We start from the raw sequence: 17,484 nt of genomic DNA on the forward strand, positions 1-17,484 counted from the left end.
TGAACGTCAATCACCGGAAATAATAATGTAAACAGCCCCGGGAACTCCAGCTAAACTTGAACTTTATGGAAACAAAATACTACTAACATACCGGTGCACAATTATAAATATAAAGTTTATAATGTCTGTCGAAAAAGCTCGGTTGGTTAAACTCTCTCCCTAACTCTACGGTATTCTTTATATATTTTTTGTGTGACATGCCCGAGGCATGCTTAGTGCCAGTGCCAGTAAACAATCTCATATGCGATGGTTTAGTTCCATAACCTCCTTTAACCAACCATGGCATGAAATTTGACCTCATGGTGTGGAGTATGATTGTTTTGTGTCCAAATCATTGGAAGGTCATTCTATGAATATACAAAAGGGGAAGTTGGTCTCGATTCTCAAACTTAATGATATATTTTGGGGCTAAAACGTATGTCTGTTTCGATTATCGACAAAACATTGTCATTGTTTGCAAACTATATAGCCTCATATGATATGTCAAGTTAAAGATAGGAAGTCGTGCATGATAGTAGTCTGGCGTTTGCAGATTTTGACAATTGAAACGTCTCAGTTCGCATGACATGTTTTAAACTGGATATATGCAACATGATAGCTGGTAACCTGCGTTTTCCCATGCAACCGTTTCGTCTTTCTGAACACAAGTAAGTAATTCATTTCTGTAAACGTCATTCATTGCATTCATTGTTGTTCCAGATTTCATATATTTATACTGAGTTTGAATGTTTGAATGAATCCTGTATCTAATTACTATACTGGTTATATTATAACCGTACGTTACATGAAGGTGATATTCATCACTAGCCAAGAAAGATACGGCATACGAAGCCAAATTACATCTAGAATAAATAAAACCCATGAGCGTTTTTAAAGCATCCCATGTTTAGAAACTGGCGAGAGTAAACAACATATGTACTCTAGAAGACATAATAACCATCAGCCTCTGTTATGTAGCACACGCGGGGGGGGGGGGGACGCAAATTTAGAAGTGACGTATATTATCTGTTTAAATTCTATTAAAAGGAGATCATTGGGTATAAACAGATGAAAAAAGGGGTCTGAAATAATAAAATAAGAGAATTTGGAAGATCCCTGTGCATTTTTCTGGTATTTTGATGAACAAATTCTAAGAAAAAAAAAATGATATTGACTGCACATTACCCGTCACTTCCAAAGTTAAGTTACGACCCGGAGCACACGATACTACCTATATTATTTTGAGGGGGTATGCATTATTATGTTTATGGATTTTTTTATTTAAATGGTTCCTTGTTTTGAGAACAGGGAACAAATTGCGAATGTTAGCATGTTTAACCTTTGGCAATAAGAGACATGTAATTGATGCTATGACTGAAAATAAAAGCCCATGTAATATGTTTCATGATACTTAATGGCACTATAATCATTTCATAATTTTCACTCTATTCTTTTCAGAACCCTCCAGTAATATTGTGGTATTTGATTATATGGCATTTACCATTTACTTGAGACCTTTTTGTTAATGCACAAATGACAATTGCCGTTCACCACGGGAGTCTCGTATTATACAAGTAACACCAAATGCTGAGCATGATGTCTTCTTACAGGCTCCATATTGCTACAATCTTCTACACTATCTTCATCTTTTCCTCGTCTATCATTTCACCAACTACATGTTCTCGCATCGGTAGTGAATGTCTTGTACATTTCAAAGATGGCGACTTTATTCTTGGTGGTATAATTCCAATCTATCGGACCATCAATCAATCATGCGACGGGCCAATTATGGAGAGACACGGAGTCCCAAAAGTAGAAACGATGTCATACGCGGTGGAAATGATAAACAGAAGATCGGATATCTTACCTAACGTAACTCTTGGATATGAAATCAGGAATGATTGTAGAGAGGAAGACACTACCCTTTGGACTACTTTGACATTAGCAGATCCTTGTGGAGACAATACATTTCGACGTCAGTGTCCACTTCATAGTCGATTCAATACCAGAGATCAAGAAAGCCGCACAGTTGTTGGTATCATAGGGCCAGGAAGCAGCGCGACAAGTCTCTTTGTCGCTAGAGCTGCAGCAATATATGAAGTTCCAACCATTGCATACTCCGCTTCGAGCGATGAGCTTAGTGATATAAATCGCTTTCCGTATTTTGTTCGGACGGTGCCGCCGGACAGCCTTCAAGCCAGAGTTATTATTGATCTTTTATTGCGCTACGACTGGAAATACATAGCACTTTACTTTTCAATGGATAGTTACGGCAGCAATGGAGCCGAACAAGTTCGCAAATTAGCCCATGACAAAGGCATATGTATCGCAATTAATACTCCTATACCAACCGTTGTTGTCGAAACCGAATGGGATGACATTGTGTTCGACCTGACTTCCTCGAATATATCTATTGCAGTGGTATTCAGCCTATCGGTTCCAGCGAGTGCTTTCATAGGGGCAATTTCAAAAAGGAACCTTACTCGTAAAATAACGTTCATTGGGAGTGACGATTTAGCTGGAAATAATGTTATTGACAAAGGCGCCGGGAGTATAGTGCATGGGAGTCTGTTTGTACGCGTCCATAGCCATCCGAACCACAATTTTCGACAATACTGGAATCGCCTCGAAGATAGTAACATCAAGACCAGTCCATGGTATCAAGAGTTTACCGATTATTGGAAAAATCGCCACAATTGTTCCAGAATGGCATCCTGTCCATTTCCACCCGTGTCAGAGTCTACTGTAATCAATGGGGTACTCGCGTTTGCGTACGCTTTGGATGCCAGCATTTCTAAGAGCTGTCAAAGGACTCCTTCCTTCTGCAAGGCCACTTTGAATGGTCAAATTCTGAAGGATAATCTTCTCAAAGTATCATTCCAAACCGACGATGGAATCTTTGCTTTTAACGCAAACGGTGAGACTTCAGGAACGTACGATATTATGAATTTACAAAAACACGATGGAAAGTATGTCTTCAAGGAAATCGGACAATGGAATGAAGGCGGCTTCTTCAATTTTGAAGATATACAATGGGGTCCGGCAGAAGGGACAAAAAACATAACACCGATTTCTGTCTGTAGAGAGACGTGTAAGCCAGGATTTATATCTGTACCATTAGAGAAGCGATGTTGTTTTGGTTGTAGCAGCTGTCCTAGTGACTCAATAGTGATCAATGAAACTGTTTGCCAAAAGTGTCCTTTCAAGCAATGGCCTGATACGAACTTCACTCAATGTGAGCCACTTACTCCTGACTATCTGGATTGGGATGAGTCTGCCATAGTAATCATTATATTGTGTTCGTGTATGGGTATCATGTTGACAATTCTAGTAGCAGTTGAATTTATCATTAACAGAGAGCGTCCTCTGATCAAAGCTACTAGTAGAGAACTCTCCATAATCATCATGTGCGGATTATTGTTATCCTTTATGACCACTTTTGTGATAGCAGCACCACCGTCGTATGCATCCTGTAAGATATCAGAAATTTTCACGGCGTTTTCGTTTCTCCTAATTTTTGGACCAACTTCGCTGAAGGTCATCAGGATATTTCGAATATTCAGAAGTGGTAAGAAGTCGGCAAGTCGTCTCCAATTAATCAGTCCGTCTGATCAGATTTGTTTACTTTCTGGGTTGATTTTTGTTCAGGTAAATATAGATGGTTAATGTTATCATATTGTCCTAACAGGATTATTGTTTTATTTAGGCAATAGAGTCAACATTCTTTGTAACATTTGTCAGAATACCCTGATATTAATTGAGAAAAGGAACCAATGATTTGGAAAGTATTTTCACAAAGAATAATAGTAGTATTTTAAAGGCTGCTAAATATGTTAACTGACACTTGTTAAAATTTTAGAATTGTTTTTTATAACACGTTGTTCAGAGTCCATACTATTAACCATTTCATGTCTTTCATGAAAAAGAACATCTCCCATTCACCCGTGTGTGGTGAGTTGACTACGTAATAATCACACGCTCAAGGGTACTATTATAGGCCAACTGCACGTATCCACTCCTTTCGAAAGCCGAAAAAATCTTGCTAAACAAATGTATTTAGGCCAAAATATCATTGAATATGTTATCTTCATATTTCATGCAAAAATAAATAAATAAATAAAAAAAACTTAAAAATCAACCGACACATGTACCTGATGTATTTTCATTTTTCAACCAAGTATTTCACTGTTTCGTAGTGAATGTGGATATGGATGGCGGCGTCCTACCATTCATACTACAGTTCATTCATAAAAATATCAAACTCACTCGATAGTATCGACCATAAGATATATTCGAGCCAAATTTGAACGCCATCCGGGTATTTTGCCTTCACGTACCATGCAATATTCATAAATATACCATTATATATGACCATTACACAAATATTATACACACGTGCGCTAGAAATTCGGTGTCATTTTTGATACGGATAATAGGTAGCTTCTCTTTTGATGTTTACTGAAATATAGAGAATGTGGCCTTCAACGCGTACAATTGGGAAAGCTATTTAGCATAATATAGGGGTAGTTCCCGATACACTATATACAGGAAAGCGGTTATTTGCATAGTAAATACACTATTAAATCACAGCGAGATGTAAATTGGGTGATGATGTCACAGCTCATTAGAGTTGTTGTCACTTGTTCTATTGCAACTTTTTGTAATGTTTAATTTACAAAATAATGTTTTTTGTAATGTTATGCCAATGATAATAGCTTTCGCGCTGTATCATGCGCTAAAACTATTACGTACAAAGTGTCACATGAAAAGCGTATATCATAATGTCACATGCTAATAATGGGACAGTAAACATCATATTTCATTTGAACGTCAGGAAATTCTGCAAACTAACAATAATACAAATACTTATATGAGTATGTGAGTATAAATTACCATTCGTGCAGCATATAGATAATATATAATTTACTTTAAGGATTGGATATACCCATCTAAGTGTCACCCGACATCAGGTCGACTTCCCCTCTTACTATAAACATGTTCACACATCCATGGTAACGGTCCATGGCAATGATAGCAAATAAATGATATTAAGAATAAATGGAAGATAAGGATAATTCACTGAGCACCGTGGAGATATCATTGCAATAACTCCATGGTTAAGTGCGATTATCTTTCGGGTACACTTTTGCGAATTGATTATACATCATAATACTTTTAAGTGTATCAGTTATAATAAAACATAAAGGTAATTAATTGCTGCATAGATTATTTTAGATTGAACATTTAAAAAATATTTTAAATTAAAATGCTGTCAGTTCAGTGACTTCTCAGGAAAATCAATCACTGCATAAATAACTTAACTATATATAATGGTATTGATAAAATTAGAAGAAACAAATTATTCAATGTTGATTCACTAATAATGGTATTGATATAATTGATTGCCCCTTCAGAAGTATAATGACGCAACGCGCAATTCAAAGATATTACAAAAACCTATTACCAATTCGCAATTATATAAGCAGTGAAGATGGCAAAAGGTAGTAAGGCATTATACCATCAACGGGAATTTGTTATAGGCATACAGTTCTGCAATTTAAACTTACAATTAAAGCAATATTATAACATTTTCAAACAAAATAGATTAGCATTTCTTTGCCATAAAATGTTAGCTTTTACTGTCAGATATATCCCCTTTTAATTTTGAGTCGAACAACTACGGCAAAGCAAAGAAAATTGGAATTTACTACCAGCGCACATGTCGCCAATACGTACCACTCCTTCGGTCATGTTGTGGTACGACCCTTTGTTGTGTATATCACCGTCCCGCACGCCGTGACGTACTGTGTGTTATGAACATCGTGTATGCGTTCGACTAATAATTCCATCGTAATAATAAAGCGCTGAATCAGCCTTTAATTCAAAATCACGGATTTGACAAAACTACAGCACTTAGAGTCTTGATTTTTGCAGGGTATATTGGTTTAATAAAGTACAATTTAATCGTGTAAAAAAGGAATTTTAAAAATTCAGTGAGGGCGTCTTCCTCAGCAAATGTTATAATATGGCTTTAAATATTACAATTTGTACAGTATGAAAAAACTATAAGCTGATGATCATGATGTTACTATGCGCTAACATTGTGTGTGTTTATGTATTGTTAGATATAGTTTTATTTGTAAAATGATGACTATTTGTGAAGGTGTCATGTTATTATGTGGTCTATATAGCAACATTTGGAACTTTTTAAATAACAGAAGGGCGACTAATTTTAGATTATTTTATTTAGTTCGGTTCATTTGATATACTTTTATAATAGCTGCAAATAGAACACAACTTGTTATTATTTTATAATTCACATTCTGCGCCTGAAAATACCAATACTATGATTTTAACACCACATAATTTACTTGATAGTATCATGAGTATATATATATATATATCGATCTGAGACTCGTATACGTTGTGTAAAAGTAGTATATTTCTAGTACTTGCGTGTTGACTCAATGTTCCACCTCCCAGGCTCCGGAGCAATATTATCTAAACTCTATAGAGGTTGTGCATATGACGTATCATCCCGTATCAATATGGCGGACTACTCAAATGCATTCAACAAAAGCATGATTGCAATATATTGTGACAGTTCGTCTCACACACATAACAAATGCATTACGATCAAATAAGTTGATGACAACATTTGATTGAATGGACTGCACTGCGCCATTATTAATACTGTGCCCTTCACCGGTTCAAACCCTTTGTTTGGGGCCAATCGATAAAAACATGCAGGGCCTTTATTGTTTTGTGTGCAGGTTTTAGATCATATGTGACCTGCCTCCACGAATGAGCGTAAAGTCGCATGTTGGTAGTTTCGAGACGTCTTTCACACGCACCTGTTCAATCCAATAGTATCTCTGCATGTCATTTGCGAATGGGGGCACAATGTTCCATTCAAGGACACACTGCTGGTTTGTACAAGTGTGCGGCAAAGAAAGAACATCAACTCAGCAGCCAGGATGTCTCGAAACTTGCGACTTCATTCTCATTTCGTGGTAGCAGGTCACATATAGCTATGAAGGGCAGTTCTTAAAGTATAATGCATAGGAGAAGAATACATAATAAGGAAGAGAAATGGGCACTAGAAGTATATTGAACAACTAAACTGAAATTGTTCAAGTCGATTTATAAAATAAATAACATAGCTATACTCGTACAAAAGTGTTTTTAGTAGATTCAGCTCGTTTACAGATACATTATCTGATTAACATCTTGAGAAAGAAAACTTTCACTTTCAATATTAAATATTATTGGTGTCATGGGAAAGAGCATTTCAATATTAGTTGAGATATGTTAGAGTGTTGAGAGTCATAGTCGATAATAGTCAAATAATTGAATACATGAATACAAAACCCACAAAAGCTTATACTATGATAATTATGGACAAATTGAGTTAAGCATGGGAAATTGTTGCCTATACATAGGCCTATCATATGTATAAAAGTTGAACCAAAATTCACCATCTACGTGCGTCTGTTGAGCATATGAAATCCAGCATGTATGCATACCCAGATACAAATTTGTTTTTAGTTTTCTCAAAATCACTTTCCATGGACTTGGATGGGTTTTGTATTCAGGTATTCAATTGTCAATATTGTTAGTGAAATTGGGAATGTTCCTTTATAAAAGAAAAAATAAAATGAATGAAAAATAAAAAACAATTTATTTCATTCTCGTCAAGAAATGCAATCTACCGACTGCACAAAACACTTACTTCTCACAAAACTCTAGCATGCTTATTGTGTTAGCATTCAGTTCAGGAAATAGAATCACTTACAATAACATAAGAACCATTCAGTATTGTCCAAAAATAAAGAATGCACGTTTTAGGTCATTCTGAGCACTATATCAGCATAATCAGGGAAGGTCATTGAATAGGTTAATGCTTATGAAAGCAAGATTTCAAATCCGAGTGTGAGAAAACATTAAGGGTTGTCATTTACTGTGCAAATATGGAGAAAATAAATTATTATTGGCATTTGATGTCAGGGTACAGAAGCAAGGAAAAAGAGTACCGTAAAGAGTGCAGGAAGAAAATAAAATAACCAGGTAGAAAAGAAATAGCAAGAACAAAAAATTAAGAAAGTAAGAAAATAATTCGAAGAAAGGTGGAAACAATACAGAATAAAGAAAATTGAGAGCAAGAAAAAAAAGACATACATTGTAAATTTATAATGAAAGATAAGGAATAGAAAAAAAGAGGAAAGGAAAAAATATATTTAGAAGAACAAGCACAGCAAGGCTGTCCATTTCCCGCATTATTGTTTATATTATCTATTGAAGTTTTGTCTATAAAATAAGACAGGATAAGACATGGTATAAATATTTCCCCTTCAAAATTATTGTAAAACTGCAGTGAGTAGGCCTGTATCAATGTATGCGAAGGTTATTACAGTATTTCTATCACATGACCGGTATGTCTCTCTAGCTCTGTCTACATGACTCTCGCTAACTCTATTTTTTGATACGGGGCGCGCGCACGTTCAAAAGAGGCTATATTCGCTACTTGCAGGGTTCCAACAATTTAGCTTTGCTTTGCACGATTAAATCACGCGCATAATAAATCTTGCAACACTTGGGGCGATTATTGTGTTGCGCTATGAGTGATATTCGCGGCATCACCTTCCTCCATTTAAATACGAATATAAACTCCCAAAATTCAAACACAAAATAAACATTAACATTATCATGTTATTATATTTTTTTCATTAATTGAAATTTACATGTCAATTATAATCGATTTTATATTCTTATTATATTCTTAAAATGACCCGTGTGTGGAAAGAAATGATTGTGATGTGATACATGATGTATACAAGTCAATGATTAAGATTGTGTAACGTGTTATTTGTAGGTCTTAAACTGAAACGCCGTTCCATGCGGAAATCCGTATTCGGTCCACTTGATAAGAATTCACGGAACAAGGCCAGGACACACGTAGTTGCCCTGGTAGAACGTTACGTTGATAGAAATATGAGGAACTTCAGAATAGTGGTCAACAATAATACTCTTAGTCATAAGAAGCCAAATCGGCATTTAGAAACAAATTATTACAAGTATTTTTAATGGTAACATAATTTCAAAAATAAATGAATGAATAATAATTTAACCAATTTCCCCGATAGGTTAGAGTTCAACTTGTCCCAAAACTAATTCTAACCCTAATATATAAATCCTAACCCTATTTCCTAATTCTAATCCTTGTCCTGAAACCTAACAGTGATCTATATGGTGGCAGTTGTTTTAAAGACAATATATGGTGAACTAAATTAATATGTATCCAACTGAACTATCTTTTTTCTGGAATCGTGGACACTCTGAATGAAAGTTACACTGTGCTTATATTAGAGTGTTTTTTTCATTCACAATTTTTAAATTTTAGAAATTGGTTACTTTAGTCTAAGATATTGCAATATCTTAACTACACATTTTCATGTCAACACACATTAATTTGTGTGCACTTCTTGGTGTCCTTTATAGCATCTTTGACACACTCCAATATGAATGGCAATACCCAGATATGAATGGGTAAAGGTAAAGGTAAAGGAGACGATCATGTATAAACAGTAATCGGAGTGCCCATCTCTCTTTCTTTGGCGATTGGGCCAGACTCCTCCATGTAATGTTGCTATAGGGGGATCGCTACACCTCTTCCACAGCGAGTCTGTTACCTTCCCAGCATTTAAGAATTCCGGTACCCATTTATACACCTGTGTGGAGAGGAGTAATGGAGATAAAGTGCCTTACTCAAGGGCACAACACGATGGCGTCGCCGGGGTTCGAACCCGCAACCTTCCGATTATGAGTCGGAGCTCGTTCCGCTCGGCCACCATGCTCCCTTAAATGAATGGGCAAAGTTCTATTATGGTTCTTTTCTTCAAGATATTAAACTGAAATCACACCCATGTATCGATTGCAATGATTTTGTGAACTATTATGCAGATGTCATGATGAAAGGACATTGTGATTCTATTGAACATCCGTGTTCTCGTCGTGTCTTTTTCAAATGATTTTATTTTGAGAGGTCCATTCTCAAAACTTTCAAAACAATAGAAAACAGTCTATAAGTGTCCTACATTGCGAAGCATTTGTAAGGTTTTTGCTAGGCTGAGTAAAAATCGTTTGGACAAACCCTGTATTCTAGTCTCTAAGCCCTCAAGGCCTAATCAGTTCTTTTCTTGTTTTGTCTTTCTCACAGATTCTCATATCAATCATGTCAATATTTATAAGTCCAAGTGAACCGCACTACGTAGAAGCAAACTTAGTGAAAGGTTCATTGAATCTATACTGTAGATATGGCTATGGCTTCGTGGCGTCGGTAGTGTATAACTTCATCTTAATCGTAGCATGTTGCTTCTTTGCGTTTAGAACACGGAAGGTTCCTAGTAATTACAATGAATCTAGGTAGGTACTGAGTATAACCAGAGACCTTGTATGGAGGGACTGGAAACGTCTTCCATCCATTGTACCATGCGAGTTGCTGGTTTACAAATTATCCTCAGTTGAGCAAGCATGAATAATTCGTTGATCAATTGACCCTAGTACGAATCCAAGCACAGTTACAACACTGCGCTTGGCTTGTCTTGTACATTGCGAAATGAGCCTACATGTTTGCTAGTATAATGACAGACTCTAGAAATGCCAACATAAATCTTCAAAGAACATCATCTTAAGAATTATTTCAGTATCGAAATCAGTAGGAATACCAAGCGTACGGTGTACACATTCCAGAAAAAATACAATTTTGTTTGTTCTAGCATTCTGTATCTCCACAAAATTATCACATTTTGTCTCCAAAATCCTATGTAAATGATTCTCGATGCTACACAGAAATTATTTTCGACAAAGGATAGACATTTTACACAATTTGTCATAACTTAAAAAGATATTGGAATACTTTGATGTCAGTCTACCGCCTGGACAACCAATTCTTTAGAAATGCTTAGTCGCGCTAAAAGTCGATCGATACATGTAAAAATCAGCACAATTCAGAGATACACCTTTTTGCTATGAAATTAATTTTCTCGGTCAAATATAAAGCAATATTTTTTTTTCTTCAGTAATGTCAGTTAAAAACTTGGTGCTTGGATATACATTTTTTAAAAATCCTGGTGTTAAAATTAAGCATCAAATTGTGTCTTTTAGTGTGATATTTTTGATTTTTATAGGCCTTGAATTCGCCTGCGAGCTTTTTACGGAATTCATGTTTTAGCGTCTCAAACTAACATAGTTTGCTAAAGAAAGATATTTCCCACCTCTGTAAAGCACATCGTGTGGGTCTATATGTTATAGTTTTGTCAGAATTTCCGTTTTGTTTTACCCTTTTTCCATTCATGCTCAGAAAATGTCAAACTAAGTAAAAGTAGGCAATGGTGAGTACTTTTATCTCGAGAGCAACCAGCAGAAATAGTCGATATTTCCTTTGTTGTTTATCCAGGTCAATTTTTCATTGAAAGCAAATTGCCCGACCAGCGATTAAATCCCCAATTGGGTGTTCTGGTTAAACATGATCAGTAGGAGCGCTATAGGTCTGGGAATTTCTTTGCTGTATTGAAGTTCTGGCAACACTATAGCCATGCCGGTATTCCTATTAAACCCAGGGATATCGATCCACAATGCTAGTACTAGCCTTTAGATTTCACGTGTTGATTTAGAAATTTTTTCAGCCGACAGTGAAAGATGGTGAAATCAAAACGGAAATTCTGACAAAACTATGATATATAGCTCACGGTGATGTGCTTTAGAAAGTTGGGGAAAATCCTTCATTAGCGAACTATATTACTTTGAAAAGCTAAAAGGTTGATCCAAGAAAAAGCTCGCGGGCCGAGCTGAAGCCTATAAAAATCGAATATCTTACACTAAATGACTGAATTTCAGGCCTAAGTTTAACACCAGGATTAAAAAAAAAAAATCAGTATCAAGCATTATAGTTTTTCCAGCCATTTACTGAAAAAATGAAAATTATTGCTTTTCATTTGGCTGAGAAAAAAATTTTTACACTGAAAAGGTGTAACTCAAAATTTTGCTCATTTCAACACCAATTTCGATTGTTTGTATTGCCTCATTAAATGACTGAGTGAGCCTTGCAGAACAAAAGAATCGGTTGTGCAGGTAGCTGACTGATGTGTTTTTGATATTTTGTAGAGCAACATGAGTAAATAATAAAATTCAAACATCGCGCCCTCGGCGCAACTCGCATACAATCGAAGGTCGTGAAAGATAATCTGATAACAATAGCTTGACAATAGCTATCAATAATCCCGTTTCCAGTCCCTTTATACACGGTCCCTGGTATAACCAACGCTCTGCAGGGTCTATTGTTCTATTGTTTCCGATTAGAGCGCTGACATATTGGAAAATGTTGCCAATCAATATTCATGAGAGTGTACATTCAACGTCCAGTTTGCGAAATTGGGTGAGTTGTGTTTGGTAGGTGTGAAATACATCTGACTGGGCGTTTTAATTACGTAACGAATAAAGGCATTGACATCGTCGAATGGCTGCCCAGTGCTGTTATGTGTTTAGTTATTATATAGGCCTAATAATTATTATTAAATGTATTCATCATTTCTTTCTTTTCCCTTCTCTGTACTACATTTTATCACTCCCTCGCGCTCATTGTCCCCTCTCACCCCCCTCTCTCATTCCCATCATTTTCTTATATGTGACCGTACAGCACGAATGAGCCGTAAATGTCCTCAATTGTATTCTGAGTTACAGTGTAAAATGGGCATGAAGGTCATATTCATAGGTATTTCAATTTGGTGCTACGTGTATCTCATTAAATGAGGTACACGTAGCACCAAATTGAGGTACCTATGAATACGACCTTCATGCCCATTTTACACTGTAACTCAGAATACAATTGAGGACATTTACGGCTCATTCGTGCTGTACGGTCACATATTTCTATTTATCTACTTGTCTTTATTATCCCTTCCTCCAGCCCTCTCTCATTCTCCATATCCCCTCTTCCCCTCTTCCTCCCTCCCCCTCCCAAGACTTCTCACAGAGGTGAATCTGTCCCTCCCCAACCCCCTCCCCTCTTTGGGTACGCCACTATTTCTATACCAATCTCCTTCTTAAAATAAAATTAAATGGAAATTTCTTAAAAACAACATAGGCCTATACTTATACTTACATGTATACGTATAGCGATTACCATTATAGTGTAATATAGATATATGGACTGGAAATGGCAGCCTTCATACATTCTAATGTGTAATCGATCACCAAGAGCATTCAATTTATTTAAATGAAACACCTATCGTCAGGTGGGTGGTAAAGATGATTGCATCGACAGCTAAAGCCTCCTTATAGTCTTCAGACCCACACAAGCACACATTTGGGATACATTGAGTACAATGGTACCACTTTACACATGACTGCCCTTACACATGACTGTAGTGTGGTCACTTATTGATACTCGCCTGTTGTGTAGAGCGTTAATATGATGCCGGATCAGTGACCAATTTAATGGCGGAACCCCTTTATTCGAAACAATGGTACCACTTTTATGAATAGCCTGTCGCAACTTCTAATCGGCATCAAACGAACAAAAGATTATATAATCTATTGCGACTCTATTTCTATTTAAAAGCTCTTTGGGTATAACGACCTTAATCAACATGATCAAAGTCTTTTCAAAAGTTGTCATTTAGTACTGTCAATTTATATTTGGTTTACCATTAAAATAATCCGTTTTCAAAGTTTGAGCTGTATTGCTCCAGCGGTTTTGATAAAGAAGCAAAAATGTGTACAACAATGCCCAAATAAAAATATGACATTACACGCTTTCGGTGGTGATTAACACATTTTTACGTTGTTGTTATTCATACCATCTAAACAAAACATACTAAAAGTTGACACAAAATTCAATCGTTTGTAATCATACGCTACGCCTATCCACAACTCACCCCACACACACAAACAAACACTAACAGCCCAACAAACACCTCGCACAAAGCCACCCCTACAAACCATCAACACAACAGGCATTAACACGCATGTAAACCACCGCATGCAGCATGATGCAGGTAACCCCAAATGGGTGATAAAACACAAAATTGAACATTCATATTATTTATGGACATATTTACGGAATAGAGCGTTTACACGAAAGACCGTAAAAAAATGCAGTATGTGCGCAGCAGTTTCTTCTGTCGTGCTTCATGGAACGATCGGCCGTCATTAACGGGTGATGCTGGGACTTTACCTGGTTGTGGATATTCTGTATTATCTTAATGCCTATTTCACCGTGCGATATAATGAAAGACAGAGATAAAAAGAATTTATCGCGTCTGACTTCATCTGTCAATCAAACTCGAGCACGGTTTGTTTACAAGTGTCGCGATGATAACTTGCTGAATGCGGCGGTATAACCGGGCGCCCTATTGTTAATTTTGTACCTTCAAACATACAAACCATCTCAAACAAAAGTTACGTCTTTATAGTAGGAAACTTTCTTTCGCGAAGGCACCATGTCAACAATGCCTAGAAAAGTTGCTTTTTGCCTTGTAAAAGTACGTAATTTTTCGCCATTTTATGCTATTCCTTTTCTCCGATCGGCACCAGATAAATCGGCCTCCCTTTTACGCGCTATGTAACCTGTGTAAACCAATCAAGGATCGTAATTGACAGTGACATCAGACGCGATAAATTCTTTTTTTATCTCTGTCTTTCATTATAGTTTTGCCTATCTACATGAGTAACATGATAACCTCATCCCCATAGCCTAACGTCGGTGTAATAAAACAAATATAACATGGTGTATATCAGGGAAATAGTCTGAACTATTTTCACCTCTTACTAGCTACGGGCCTATCATCCCTCTTCCTACGGGCCATCATCCCTCACCTTTCGGGTTCGGGGTGATAGGCCCGTAGCCAATACCTTGGGGAAAATAGTTTGCCCTATTTTCCCTCTAACCATGTAGTATTTCAAATTTACAATTACATTTTGGCAATGGCCAAAAAGTATCCCATTTAGCCTAAAAGCATCCACAAAACATAATAAGTAACAAGGTCTTTATGATTATATATCACACCAGAATTTGATGAACATATGCGAAATGTTTAATAATAGTACCGTTCATAATACTGTTTATTGCATTAATATAAGTTAATGGTTGATATGTAAATATGAAATTATCCAATCTATATACGTGACCATGATTGTTAGTTTAATACCCTAATTATGTTCATTGTTTTATTAATAATACATAATGCATGTAGTGTTTATATACTGCGCCAATAAAGTATCTTTACACTTGGAAAAATAATCACAATTTCAAAACTGAACCATATTGGGGTAAATTTGTTTTTTAATAGATGCACTATCTAATCCTGCACATCATGACACCACAAATTGACAAACTGGCCTATACAAGGCGCAAAAAGATTCCAACAAGCGAAACAAAGAGGCAACACAGTTTCTTCAATGAAGCGTTATTTAAAGCAGTTTTTATTTCAGTTTTTACTTCTCTATATTTTTCATAACTTTCATTTTATTTGTCAGTTCTTTTTTTCAGTTTTCTTTTGTTCCTTTTGTTTAAAATTAAAGCCAAACGCATAAATTTGCCATTCACCACTCTCAAACCAGATGTCTAGTCTGTGGAGTTTTGAATAGGCCAGTTTGTCACTTTTGAAACTAATCAAATGCTTGTAACTTTGCTTCTTGAAGTCACATTGGATTCAATGTGGTGTCATAATGTGCAGAATTAGGTAGTGCATCTATTAAATTTACCCCAATATTGTTTAGTTTGGAAATTGTGATTATTTTTCCAAGTGTAAGGATACTTTATTGGCGCAGTATAGTTTCACCAACAACTGAAGTATAATGCACTATTAAATTAAAGCATTTAAGGTTAGCAAGTATTTTAAACTGTTGCGATTTAGTAGTTCACATCAACTTGCGAATGGTAGTGAACTTTGGCAAAATTTGCATTGATCATTTCATAGGGAGTGTGTAGAAGAATTCAAATATCACATATATACTTTTGTAGGTCCTGTGGTTCTTGAGTTATGTTGTAAAGAGGGTTCAAACATCAACACTTTTGTAAAACGTACATAACTCATTAATAACAATAAATCAAGCATGTTTTCAAAGTATATGATTTGTAGAATGAACTTTTGCAAAACATCAAAGTGTTATTTTTCAATAATATATTGATTAACATAATGAAATTCTATATTTTGGCTGCTTCGACCAATACAACCGCGTCTACCCCTAAGCATTTCAGCATTAAAGCAATATAGTCATAATTATTGGCTTTTCCAAACACCCCGATAATATGGATGACGTGACCATAATCTTCCACACAGGGAGTGTGAATTTCAAACGGAGTTACTTGAGAGCACAAACCCTAGAAAAAGAGAGGTGACCCTACTTGAAATCTATTTTCAAGGCATTAATCTCAGAATTATAGCCCCTCAACATGTTACAGTTTTTTTGTAGGAACGGATTACATTGGTTTTAGTAACCGATTACCCGGCTTTCGCGGTTATTCGTAAACTGAACATGAGAATACACGAAAAAAGAGACTACGGTGCATTCAAGTAATCCACCCCCAGTAATCAATATACTTTGATTTTTGTTTTTCCTTACAGATTCATCGCAATCAGTGTGTACTCTACACTCATAGTGTGCCTCTCAGCAGTGCCAGTATATTTCACGACCACATCTGTATTATACAAAGTAGCAACTATCAGCGCCGCTCTTATTCTCAATGGCTATCTTACCCTTGTCTTGCTTTTCTTACCTAAAATATATGCCGTTAAATATGTGGGTTCAGATGTTAATGTAGATTCATGGCGATTAACCGGCGCGGGGACTGTACAGATGACTAATTCCAATAACGCTAATCATACTGCAGTTACTGTCTGTTTTCCTATACACAATACACAGTGCTCTTTCCCATTGACGCGTGACCTTTACAAATAGCCCTACGTTAACAGTATGGGGATATGACTAGTTAATGTCGCTGTGTGAAAAATAACCGGCCAATATTAAAAGTACTCTTCTAAAGTTCTAGAAAATATAGTTTTCTAACATGTCCTAAATCTTTAGATAATATAGATATTTGGAAATATTCGTACTTTGGTGTTTTAGTTAATGTTATAGGTAATAGTACATTGCCTAGTTAACGTCGCTGTGTGAAAAATAACCGGCCAATATTAAAAGTACTCTTCTAAAATTCTAGACAATATAGTTTTGTAACATGTCCTAAATTTTTAGCAAATTTAGATGTTTGGAAATACTCGTACTTTGGTGTTTTAGGAAGGATATGTAAACGACAGATAACACCAAAAATATGAAGAAATTATTTCTAAACCGTGTTAAGTCAAAAATCATTATGTTGCTCATTTTCAAGAATGCTGGTTTACAAAAAGCACGACATTGTCTGATTTCGTGAACAAAGCCACACATAACATTGTTTCCTTTCGTTTCCTTTATAATCGGTTACCCAACTGAAGCTATGAATACCAG

The 17,484-nt window shown here is 36.0% G+C and overlaps 1 protein-coding gene across 1 annotated transcript; it reads left to right on the plus strand.

Moving 5' to 3' along the window:
* Window positions 1–245: 245 nt before the first annotated feature.
* LOC140164789 (metabotropic glutamate receptor 3-like) lies at window positions 246–17,002 on the plus strand. Its single transcript, XM_072188153.1, has 4 exons — window positions 246–647; window positions 1,438–3,627; window positions 10,196–10,401; window positions 16,605–17,002. The coding sequence occupies exons 2-4, from the start codon at window positions 1,564–1,566 to the stop codon at window positions 16,936–16,938; spliced, it is 2,604 nt and encodes an 867-aa protein (XP_072044254.1). The 5' UTR covers window positions 246–647; window positions 1,438–1,563; the 3' UTR covers window positions 16,939–17,002.
* Window positions 17,003–17,484: the final 482 nt, after the last annotated feature.

The sequence above is a fragment of the Amphiura filiformis genome, chromosome 11, assembly GCF_039555335.1.
Source record: "Amphiura filiformis chromosome 11, Afil_fr2py, whole genome shotgun sequence".
NCBI lineage: Eukaryota > Metazoa > Echinodermata > Ophiuroidea > Amphilepidida > Amphiuridae > Amphiura > Amphiura filiformis.